The 12,814-nt window shown below is 39.4% G+C and overlaps 1 protein-coding gene across 1 annotated transcript; it reads left to right on the forward strand.

Annotated features, from left to right (window-relative positions):
- Positions 1-11,429, forward strand: dis3l2 (DIS3 like 3'-5' exoribonuclease 2). Its single transcript, XM_085376944.1, has 21 exons — positions 1-85; positions 625-1,363; positions 1,452-1,582; positions 1,798-1,851; positions 1,956-2,057; positions 2,471-2,633; positions 3,322-3,386; positions 3,779-4,008; positions 4,091-4,264; positions 4,399-4,478; positions 5,407-5,519; positions 5,637-5,744; positions 5,843-6,076; positions 6,262-6,341; positions 6,525-6,708; positions 6,803-6,889; positions 7,001-7,148; positions 7,487-7,617; positions 9,012-9,116; positions 9,404-9,508; positions 9,707-11,429. Exons 2-21 carry the CDS (start codon positions 631-633, stop codon positions 9,806-9,808), a joined length of 3,129 nt encoding a protein of 1,042 aa, XP_085233070.1. The 5' UTR covers positions 1-85; positions 625-630; the 3' UTR covers positions 9,809-11,429.
- The last annotated feature ends 1,385 nt before the right edge of the window (positions 11,430-12,814 follow it).

Genomic DNA, 12,814 nt, shown 5'->3' on the forward strand with positions numbered 1-12,814 from the left:
CCATTGATAACGAGCGCGGACGTGAACGTATCAATTAGCCTTTTGCTTTGGGAGACGTTACATTGATTTCGTCGTGGTGAAAGAGGTAATGTTTAAGATTTCCAGTTTGACACTCTTTATGTCCATGTCCCACTCGTTTGTCGTGATAACTGTCGCGGTCGGTCCCACTAAAAAGCGCTTAAACCGACACCTGCCGTTGGAAGTCGCGAGCTAGCTGATGCTAACCAGGCGGCGTCAACAACTGTTAGCTAGCGTGAGTCAACTGTTATGGGCTTGTTTAGGTTTGCTTAGGGCAGAGATTATCAACACGTAAATACCGAAGACAGTGGCAGAATACAGATGTTTCTAGCTTATTATGGTTAACTAACATTATTTGTTTAATTTCCAGCCGTGTCTCTGTTTGTAACACTGTTTATAGCGTATTAATATTAACGATAAAGTAACTGTATAAAGTTAATTCATTATATATGGACTCCAAAACAACTACCGAGTTGGGGAGTCTGTCGTTGTATAACAACCTCCTCTTTTAGTCACACTTTGAATTATACCGATGGTTGTTCTCTAATAAAAGCTGCGTTGTGAGCGTGTGTGTTGGCTTCAGTGTGTACTTTTCTTTATTTACAGGGACTGATGGATTCCCCTCGGAAGGCTAAGAAGGCTAACGTGAATCGAGAGCCAAAGCACAGCCAGAATCAGTCAAGCAGGCCTCCTCAGAAAGATGCCTATGCCAGGCTTCTTAGTCAGCACCGCAGCAGCAAGTTCAGTTTGTATCTAGAACAATATGCAAAGGATTCGTCCTCTCAGAGAGAAGACAACGGGCCAAGCCCACAGCTCAAAGCCCAAAGTGACAGGGTCAGCATACCAGCACGACAAAGGGACCAAGTGTTTAATGATTTCTCTGACTCAAGTGACTTCTCCCCTTCCTCTGTGAAAAGTAAAGGAGGAGAGAGTTCATTGTCTTTGTACATGGAGAAACTAAACACTCGCAATGTTCAGCAAGACTGCGAGAGGAGGCAAGGTGTGTTTGATGGGCAGCGGAGGGGGCAGAGAAGAGATACCGCCACAAGCCACGACGGAGACGTTGAGTCTGGGGAGGAGCTGGGTTCTTTAAAACCAAATGATGCAAAGAAACACCAGAAGCAACAGCGAAAAAACAAGGATTCGAACAGAGATGTCGTCTCAAAAGAGGCCGATCAGCCTGGTGGACGTCTTCAGTCTCCTAAGAAGTCAAAGAAAAAAAATCTGCCAAAGCACCCAGAAGATGAGAAGATTAGAGAAGGAACATCAAAGTGTGGAGTTGATGTTCAGATGTTAAGTCCCAAGCCTCCTCATGGTCGTGATAAAAACATAAAGCAGCCCAGAGGTGAGTTGTGGCTTACCATTGTAGGGATTGTACTTTATGATCATTTAAATTAATAGTGGCTTTAATTACAGAACTGTTTGTTTTTCAGCTTCAAATGCCAATTCTCCTGCTGACAAGGGTAAGAACAAAGGAGGCAGAGGATCAAAGAAGCAAGTGTTTGATGCTTACATGACCTCTGAGGAGGTTTCCCATGGTCTTAAAAGAGGAGAACTTATTCAGGTATAAGCATGAGTTGGAAGTTAATTCCTTTCAGTATTGATGATCTTACTCGGTAATAGTCAAGTGATACAGACAGAAGTTTCATCATTTTATTTTCAATTTTATAAATGCATTTTGATCAGGTTCCTAAATCAAACGCTCAGTGCAGAAATGACATTGTTGAAGCAGTGGTTATCTGAAAAAAATGGTTTGGTTATTTTTTTCTTTGTCTTTAGGGTCAGCTCAGAATAAACCCCAAGAAGTACAATGAAGCTTTCATTCCGTCTCCTGTAAGTTGGCGTGGCCTCCCATCAAACAGAATGAATTTGACACATCATGTTTTGCTGCCTCAGTGACCTTGTTTAATTCAAAATATTTCTTTTTCTGTTCACAGGATGATACACGGGATATATTCTTAGATGGAATTGTTGCTCGCAACCGAGCACTGAATGGAGACATAGTAGTTGTGCAAGTACTGCCTCGGGAGCAGTGGAAGGTAAACGAATAATATTTCTGGTGACGTATATGTGCAGAATTCAAGTTTTTTTTTTTCTTATGAAACACTCAGATTTTAGGAGGTACATAAAAACTTTTGTTGATGCTTTTCAGCGAAAGTTTTTTGGTGGCAGACATAATTGAGAGAGAAGCATCTTTGAACAAAATGAAGTCAAGTATTGAATTGTTGTTCTACTGGTGTGGGCGGGGTCTGAATATGTACTGTCTTTATACGTTATATGTTTGCATTAACTCAGTTTTTAAAGGTATCCAATAACAGACTTTGTTTTATACACACTTGTACTAAGTTTTAATATTTTTTTATTTTGCATGTTTTTATTTATGGGTTGGGGGGGTTTTGGGGGGCGGGTTTGTCTGTTTGTTTGAGGGGTTTTTTTGTTTGTTTTTTGGAAGGTTGTGAGGTCAGATACTGACTGTGAGGGTGCCAGCGAGTCAGACACACCCACTGTGCAAACAGCTGCAAAGAAGACAAAGAGCACTCCCAGTTCTGCTGTTAGTGTGGAAGAGCAGTGCAGCGACCGGGATGAACAAAACAACAAATATCAGAATATATCAGGTAGTATAAATACACTGGTCACTGCAAATAATTATAATTAATAGCTGCTGTATCACACATTGCACTTATTCTGTTGCAAAGCAATTCAACTGTACACGTCATAAGTTCCACCTTATTTATACCAGGTTCGACTCAATTTGAGCTTCATTACATAGAAGATGGATAAACTGAGGTTATAAAGAGATGGACACGGTCACCAACAATACTCATGTAGGCTGAGGCAATTAAAACATGCTCGGGTTTCACTACAGTCTCCAAAAAAGCGCCGAAAAAATGCTCCCCCTGCCGTTACACCACCACCACCACCAGTAGCCTGAAGTGAGGGAAGGATGGAGCCATGCTTTCATGTTGACATAATTGCTAACATATCAGTAGATTTCCAGCAGCTTGTTGCATTCATGAACCAACCCTTCTCATTTGTCTGTATTTGCATTCATGCATGGAGTGGTTGCACATAACTTCTACAACACACCAACGCTTACCCTACATGACATTAGTAAGATTATTTATTACTTCAAAGGCAGGATCAAATGGAGCGTAGCATTCAAAAAGCAGAAAAACGAGACCTCGACGTGAAACCCAAGTTAGACCATTATTTATTGGTCTAAATTGAGTTTGTGTATAACAACAAAAGTCTGTAAAGTACAACTAATACCTGTTAATATTTCTCTTGATGTGATGGAATTAGGAGAACGTCTGGGAGAACCATCAACACCACGTTCCAATGGGGAGATACTCCAAAAGACAGCTAAAGTGAGTTTCCATCACATCTGTTGCATTGAATTTTTAAACTAACAATTTCTCTTCCTTTTCACAAACAAAACATTTAAAAGGGGAAAAAAATCATCTTAATGCAGTTTTTTTTTTTTTTTTTTTTTTTTTTTTTTTTCCTCCTGCTTGAGATAAAGCAATTACAGGGCTCTACAGGACTACGTTGTATGAGTTACAAGTTTCCACCAGAATTGTATCATTTGCCTAACTCGTGTAAATCTTTTCTAAAGCTACTCCAATCCTATGCTAAGTTACTGCAGTAACAATATTCTAAATGGGCCATAAGTTCTAGTTTTCCTTTAGCAGTGATTTGTCACTTCTCAAGTAAAGGACCGCTTTCAAAGCGATCGCTTCCCTTGCAATCTTTCTACTAGGTGGTTTACATTGTTGAAAAGAAACACTCAAGAGCTGCCACTGGCTTCCTGAAGCACTTGCCAGACAAGCCCTTTGCCTTGTTCTCCCCTGTGGACCACCGGGTGCCACGGATTAATGTTCCCCTTGCTGATTGCCCTGAAGATTTTAGTTCCCGTCCGGGTGACTACAAGAACACCTTGTTCATCTGTCGGATCACAGACTGGGCAGCGGACAGCAATTTTGCAGAGGGGTAAGTGCTATAGTCGAATAACCCGGGGAACTGTTAACTCTGGTTTGAGAACTCTGCTGACACACTAAATCTTTTCCTACAGTCGACTAGCCAAGTCACTGGGACAGGCTGGAGAAATTGAGCCGGAGACGGAAGGCATCTTGATAGAGTATGAGGTTGATTTTTCTGAGTTCTCAGACGAGGTGTTGGACTGTCTTCCCAAGAATCTGCCCTGGACCATCCCACCTGAAGAGATGAGAAAGAGAAGAGACCTGAGGTAAGACTTTGAAGCCCAAATACATTTGTCGTTTTTCTTTTTTCTTTTTTTCTTTCTGTATTTTATGCATCTGCATCTGTTTTTCTGTCAGCCTTTTGCTGATTATTTCATAATTCAATGTTTGTGATGTTTAGGAATGAGTGCATCTTCACAATTGACCCAGCAACTGCCAGAGATCTGGATGATGCCCTGTCCTGTAAACAGCTGCCAGATGGTAAATTGCTAATGCTCAGTGAGAGTGATGATGTCTGACAGGGGTGGATATAGCTCAGAAGGTAGAGCAGGTCATCTACTAATTGGAAGGTTGGTGGCTGCTCCAGTCTGCATGCCAAATATCTTTGGGCAAGATACTAAAACAGTTGCTCTGTGATGCATTCATTGGAGTATGAATGTTAAATAGAAAGCACTTTCATAGGAAAACCATAGAAAAAAGTGCTTGTGTGAATGAGGCAAGTTGTATAAATCGCTTTGAGTCCTCTAAGTAGAAAAGCGCTAAATAAGAAAAAAAACGATGGTCAGTGATTATCATTGGTCATAAGTATCCTATTCTATCCATAACCTGTACATAAAAGATGGATGTAGCTTCTGCCTCTGAAAAGGGAAGCCAATCCAGAAATGCCTTAAACCTGCATTCTTGCTAATAGCCACTAGGCGGCGGTTCCTTTGCTTCCAACCAGATTATTTTTATTTTTTTTAAATAAATAATTAAAAAAATAACTTTAATAGAAACTATTATTTTAGTAAATATGGTCCCCATTTAAATAAAGAAGGTGGATAAAGCAAGGTTTTATGGTGGGCCAAACTTCTGACTGAAGTTTGTCACTGGTATACAATGGGACTGTGTATTTCTGTGACCTTCCTTCTCACCTCCAACCAGTTACAGCAGATGACTTACACACCCTGAGCCTGGTACTTTAGGAGGTCTTCTCCTGTTAGAAGGGAGTTTTTCCAACTGTCAAGTGCTTGCTCATTGGAAATCTCTTTGATATTGTAAGATCTTTATTTTTACAGTATAGTACAACTTGACATAGGTGTTCTTTTGTGAACAAGCATTGTAATAATACATTGAATTGAAACCGTACAATAACTACGTGCACCTTCTATTATACAGTCTGTTGTCCTAATTTTTCTGTCTGTGGCAGGCAACTTTGAGGTGGGAGTTCACATTGCTGATGTGAGTTATTTTGTGGAGGAAGGAAACTCTTTGGATGTCATTGCCAGCCAGAGAGCAACTAGTGTCTACCTGGTTCAGAAGGTAAGTACTCCCCGAGGCTTTTTTCCCCGTGTTATTAATTCTCAGTTGTCAGGGGTTCATTTAAACTGTAACTTTTTTAAGTTCTCAGCCCTCAGTGTCTGTCTCGTCACTCTCCAGGTGATCCCCATGTTGCCTCGGTTGCTGTGTGAGGAGTTGTGCAGCTTGAACCCTCTCGTCGACCGACTCACTTTCTCCGTTATTTGGACGCTCACACCCGAGGGAAAGGTATATAAACTGATATAAATGCATCTGATGTTGTGTTGTTTTTTTTGTTATGTTTTTTTTCCATTGGCCCATCTGTTTGTTTCCGCCTTACTTGTCAGATTTTGAATGAGTGGTTTGGCCGCTCAATCATCCGCTCTTGTGTGAAGCTGAGTTACGACCATGCTCAGAGCATGATCGAGGCCCCTGAGAAGATGTTCTCTGCTGAGGAGCTGCCACCCGTGGACCCCATGCACCCTATTGATGAGGTCCACCAAGCAGTGCTCAACCTTCACACTATTGCCAAGAACCTCAGAGCTCAACGTTTCTTAGGAGGAGCGCTCAGACTCGATCAGGTTAGTGTTGGTTTGTTCTTTGGATTATGAGAGGAAATACTGTTGTCCTTACTGTTACGCTTAGTGGATGTTTGGAAAATATGTTTGTATATACAATGTTTTATTCTGGACCAAAGGAACTGGCTTCAATCTTAAATTACTGCAGTTTCTTGTACTGAAGTGTATTTTATGTTTAATGGTTTCAGCTGAAGCTTTCTTTCACTCTGGACAAAGAGACAATGATGCCTCAAGGTTGTTATATTTACCAATACAGAGACAGTAACAAGTGAGTAAAAAGGACTTTTCTTTTTAATCAGTGCCTGAATAATCTGTCAGTAAATTTAATGACAGATGGGTTTTGTTGGGGTTTTGTTTTTTTGTCTCTGTGCTGTTTTAAAATCTCAGTCCTATCACAGTCTTTTCTCCTCCTTTGACTGTTAATCTCTCATTAATAAAACCTGTTCTCCAGGTTGGTGGAGGAGTTCATGCTGCTTGCTAACATTGCCACAGCCAACCACATTTACCGCAAATTCCCCGAGTTGGCCTTGCTCAGGCGCCACCCTCCACCCAAAGCCAAGATGATGGATGAGCTGCAAGAGTTGTGTGACCAGCTGGGAATCAAAATCGACCTGACTTCTGCCGGATTATTACACGTCAGTACTCATAATGCATTGGTATCCAATTGCATTCAGGGTTTGAAGTTCGGTTGGAGTAAATTGAAAACCTTCTTTCTTGTTTAACATGCAGAAGAGTCTCAATACTGCTTTTGGTGATGACGAGTACACAAGTGCCAGAAAAGAAGTCCTCACCCACATGTGCTCCAGACCAATGCAAGTTAGTACTCATAGTTAGTACTAGTATGATTTAGAGCAGTAAAAAAAAAAAACCCTGTTTGTATTAGTTTTGTAGTGTTTATCTTTAACCTGGTTCATTTGTCTATCCCAGATGGCGTTGTACTTTTGTACAGGAGTCGTGAAGGAGGAGCAGAATTTTAAGCACTACGCCCTCAACGTTCCTCTCTACACACACTTCACATCACCCATCAGGCGCTATGCTGACATCATCGTGCACCGGCTGCTGGCTTCTTCACTAAGTCTGTCTCTTTTCCACAAAAGGCTCTTTCAGACAAATGACAGAATTTCTATTGTGTGACATTTCTGGTTGACAGTGAGGAGAAAGGCACAAAAGAGCCTCAAACATCGCTCTCAGTCAATGTATTGTTTGTTCTTTCCTTTTGGTTTTTTTACTAAATAAGTAAAATGTATTTATAAAGCACATTTAAACACCTTTCATTGATTAAAGTGCTGTAACAAAGCATGTATATCTCTATACACACGAGCATGTAATTGCACTGAGCGAGAAAATCAGTGTCACTTAAATTTGTGTCCATTAATTCTGATACTCATGTCTCCGCTGAATATTTGTATACAGAATGTGGGCCTCGAATCAGCCTGTCAACAGCGGAGGTAGAGAAACAAGCGTCACACTGTAACGACAAGAAGGCTTTGTCCAAGAAAGTCCAGGAGCTCAGCTCAGAGCTCTTCTTTGGAGTCTTTGTGAAGGTGAGTAACCAGATCACAACTCTATTGGTGTTTTTTCCAACTCTAATAAACACAGTATCAAGATTATAGGCGTAAACATCAGTTATGAAAAAAGAAATTCACAAAAGTGTTCAACAGTATACAACGGTCCCTCGCTATAATGGGGTTCACCTTTCGCGGCCTCGCTGTTTTTCAGATTTTTTTTTTTTTGGTGTGCAATTTTGCATGCTTGCTATGCTATCAGCTTGTCAAATTTACATAAATCTTCGATCGCTAGCAGTGTGACTCTGAAGTGCTGTACTGTATGTTTGTAAGTTTTCTCCCCGACAAACACAACAATGTAGATAAAATGTTATGCACCGTCAAAGGCAGAGGAAGATGCTAACCATCGCACAAAAAGTTGAACTTCTGGATATGCTAAAGGAAGGTAGAAATTACTGTATTTTTTTAAGATTATAAGACGCATTAAGTGAAATAAAACAGTCAGATAAGTCAAACTGTACTCAACTCATTCTTCTTGCTTCCTCCACTTCGGTACCATTGATTCATTAATGTTGAATTCTCTCGCAGCTGCTCTATTCCCATGTTCTGGACCTGAAAACAGGGTTTGATCTTTGGTTTCATTCTATAATACTGGACTTATTTTTATACGAAGGTTTGAACTACGAGAGTGTTTTAAAAAAGAAACGTGTGAAAATGTTTATGCCTGTCTAAGAAAAGTGTGTAAAGTGTGTCGTGGGGGGTTTTACAGCCTTAAAACATCTCTAATAACTGTAAAAACTAAAGCTGGCTACTTCGCAGATTTCACCTATCGCAGGTTATTTTTAGAACGCAACTCCCTCGATAAACGAGGGACCACAGCAAAATGAAATGATAAAGGGGCTTGCTTGGCTCAGGAAGTAGAGCTGGGTTGGTGGTTTGGTTCCTTGGACAAGATGCTGAATTCTGAGTTGTTCCCAGTGTGTTTATTGGAAAGTGAAGGTGTGTGAATATTGGCAAGCACTCAGAATAGAAAACAAGTGCTTGTATAAATGAGGCATGATGTATGAAGGCTAGAAACCAGCCCATTCACCATTACTGCTCAAATTCAAAAGGTCAAAGATAAGAACATCACAACACAGGAGCAGATTTAGAGCAGAGTTCATTACATATCTTTATATATCTGTCCTGGTGGAGGCAAGAAGTGTTGTAGATTTTTAACATCTTAACAGGAAAAAAAAGTAGTAAACCATAACCCAAACCAGTGTTTATTTCCAAATGTTTGGGGGTTTTTTTTTTTGTTTTTTGTTTTTTTTTAATTACCTGTCTTCAGCTAGATTCCTAAAATGTGAAACGAGTTGAGACTTATTTTCTTAAGGCTAGTTTCTTAGGCTAAAGATTCTTTGTATTTGCATCCACCACACATGTTTTTGCAGGAGTCTGGCCCACTGGACTCTGAGGCCATGGTGATGGGGGTGCTGGATCAGTCCTTTGATGTGCTGGTGCTCCGATATGGAGTTCAGAAACGCATCTATTGCAAGGTCAGCTCCAACAATGGGTTTTACAATGTGATTTTGTTTTTTGTTTTTCATCAAAGATACCAATTTATTCCCAAGTCTTAATTTTTTACTTTTTAGTAATTAAGAGATTATGCTTTTGACTGTATATAACTTTCAGTTCTTTGCAGTTCTTACCATGCCTTTGCTCAACACTCATATCTCACTCGGGAGAAAGAAATGAGACTGTCGTATGAGAGACAGAGCAAAACAGAACTGTCACTTTATTACTTTATTAGAAACAGCTGAGAACTGTTTGTTTCCAACTTTAGTCTATCACTGGCTTGGACGCATTCCGCCATCGTAAGGTGGGGAAGAAATCCGAGCTGACACTGCTGTGGACTGCAGAGTCCCCGGAGGATCCGCCTGTAGAGCAGGTGAGAGCCACAAACATGAGCCTGTGACTTTGTGTACTCAGGAGAATAAATGCCAAAGCACTGTTAAGCACCCCACATTTATTTGTTTTTGTAGACTAGTAGAGTAGTGTAACAAATTTTGGTTTGCATGATTACAAAATGTCTTTGAAGCCAGTTGACGGAGTGGAATGAATAAATCAGAATTTCTTGTCTGTTCAGGTCATTTCCGTCTTCACTTTAGTGGAGGTGCAGCTCAAGTCGGATGATGCGCCTCTGAAATACAGCGCAGTGCTCAAGAGACCCGAAGACAGCGCATCATAAACGTACAAACACTTGAATGGAAGTCAGGAACATTTTCTTCTGTTGGTTGCTAGGAATAACATTTTATAGAGTGTAACGTGGAAGCAATAATTCAGTCAGATCTGAGTCCGATTTTAATTTCAATCTTCTCCAGTTGTGTGTGTTTTTTTTTTTTTTTTCCCCCCCATACTTTTGCAAACTTAATGCAAATACCTTGAATGTATGCATGTGGTCTATGTTATAGGATGTAATATTTTTAACCTGTTGTCATACGGGACTTTGCTTACAGCTGTCCTGTGGCTCCGTTCCTTTGTGGAATCAATGGAAGAAGTTCAAAATCTATGGTAGACATACTACGTGGCTTTAAATCTGAATTAATTCAATATTATTTTTTGCAATTTAAGATTCCAAATTGAGCTCTGACTCAGGTCTGACGCTGAAAGAATCAAGGCAGCAGTGAGTTCTATTTTGCTGTTGATGGTTTGGTGTGACTATAACTGCTATACACATTCTAATATGAGAAATCTGATTTTTAACCATTTTTATTTGAATGTTGATGAGCGGCTTCCTGATGTTTGAGAAGAAACGATGGTTTGTGTTTTGCTAGGCATTAGATTTACCACACCAGTGACTTGTGACCTGCTCTGGTTGTTTTAACTTGTTGCCACAGTGAAGCTTCACAGGTCAAATGCAGCTGTGATAGCAAGGTGTGACACCTTGATTAATTCATATTATCAGAACATGTACACTAATATTCACATGTAACAACAAAAAAAAGAAAAGCTGAGAAGTTTTCTTTGGATTCTTCTGATGTTGTGTAATGTCTCAGTCATTAAGTAAAGCTCACAGGACTTTTCTTTGCTCTACTTTGTGAAATAGGAGCAAACGTATTGCTCCAATCCAAAGAAAGTTCTTGTTGTTTTTGGTTTTTGGACTGGAGCGATATGATTAGACTAAGCTTTTCTTTAGTCAGGCCAAAGCTTACCAACTCTTTGTTTTTACTGCAAAACACAGGGATGACCCACGTGTGAATTGCTGCTAAAGATGTTGACTGCCTCGAGGTCTTAATGAATTATATGTTTGCTCATGTGTGGTTGTGTTTTTATGCTGACATTTGATTTGGTCAGCACAAATGATTAATGTACCTCATTGATATTTAAGAATGTCAGCCTTCCTTTTATCCGCTCAATTTAATTTGATCGAACTGGGACTGAACTCTGGAGCAACTGCACATTTTTAAATGGAGTGTGGCCCCACTTTTTCTTTGACTCAGTCCTTGTGCCTCAATTTAGTTCTCACACCTGATTTTGATTGAACTGTGTGATTAGCTGCTGTATCTGCACACTTTCTCGTCTGTCAAATCCATTTTTTTTTAATTTTTTTTTTGACAGATCTAACAGCTGTCTTTTTAAATAGAAGTGTTTAGTTTTACATGTACAGACAGTACTTTAATTTTAAATCCATGGGTACAAAGCCAGTACAAGCCACTGTGTTGAAGAAGTAAGATGTCTGACAAAGTTTCTTGTCACATTTAAATGAGGCAAACATTAAAATCCAGTTTATTTGGGTCTCTGGTTATATTGTCACATGTAACGTCTGGTCAGTATTCACTGTGCAGTGATGATATGCTCTGTACTTCCTCCAGTGCAATATATTTGATTGTGTTTAGGAAAATACAGACATGAAATCTAAACTGTTTTGTTGTCTGTAAATTACTTTTATCATGCCTGCTTTTTTTTTTTTTTTATTTAAATTAATGGTTGTAACTAAGGAAAGGAACTTCTAGTCAGACATTAATCAGCTGCTATTTTAGGGTCCATTAATATATCACCATTAGCACACAGGCACTGCCTGCTTCTGTTTAGTTTATACAGCAAACGACACAGATTTTTTTTTTTTTTTTTTTTTTTTTTTTTTTTAAATTGCCAAGGAGTGTCTTAATTTGTGATAAACGTACTGCAACAGCTCAAAGATAAGATTTTGTCCACTGTAGTTCACCACCATGCAACAATTGATTACCCTGCCTTCATAAACTACTGATAGTGTATAGCCCACACCCTTTCCTTGGGTTGAATATGGCCTTTATGAAACTGAGGGGGGTTGTGGGCTTTTTTGTTTGTTTGTTTTAACGTTTAAATGTGTTCCATGAGGTAAAATAGACAACATGCTCGTGGTAAGTGTAACATTTGTTCAAATTTGCATATTTCCCTGAAACACTGGAAAGAAAATGAAAGCTTGACTATCGGAGTGAGTTTCCGAGAGAAAAATCCTGTATTAGTGATGATAATTAGAGTAATAATAAATAAAAAATATAAAAACACTAAATGTGACAAAGGGTGACAGCGGGACAGTGCGGGATCTGTGAATAACTTGAAGGGGATCTAGGCAGGTATGGCAGGATGACATCTATATGATTTACTTTTATTTTACTCAGAAGAAACTTGGCTTGAAGGAAGGGGGCAGAGACCAAACATGAGAGAGAGAATGACCTGAGAGGGCCCAATAAAAAGTCAAGGATTATTTTGAATTATAGATCATGCAAAGCCGCTTTAGTGGAATCCGCTTCTATGTAAATATAGTCTGAAATCTTTATGATCGTTCCACGTTAACCTTTGTGTCCTGTTTGGATCACATTTGAGTTGTTTTGACACACAAGGTTTCCTCACTACTGCTTGGAAAGTGCTAGTAGTTTGTAGACTAGCTGGTAATGTTGATAATAAATGTGGGCTTTCTATCCTTTAACAATGAAGACAGCGGCTAATGAGAGGGTTATACATGGGTGTCTATTAAATCCCAACACTTTTTCCTTTTAATAGAATTTATTTTAAATCCTTTCTTGTATGTTTTTATGTTTTAAACGGGGCATGAAATTGTGTGAAAATGGATGTTATTCACAGAAAAATGAGTGTTATAAATCCTAGAAAATCCACCCTGTATTCTCTCTGAAACTTAAATTAATCATCCATTCATTTATGTCAGACTATTTATACATTCTAAGAAATCTGTAGGTCAGATTTACGGGTCAGC

Source organism: Diplotaxodon limnothrissa, linkage group LG18, assembly GCF_057381915.1.
Source record: "Diplotaxodon limnothrissa isolate DT_005_m linkage group LG18, D_limnothrissa_male_GT1.1, whole genome shotgun sequence".
Taxonomy (NCBI): Eukaryota; Metazoa; Chordata; class Actinopteri; order Cichliformes; family Cichlidae; genus Diplotaxodon; species Diplotaxodon limnothrissa.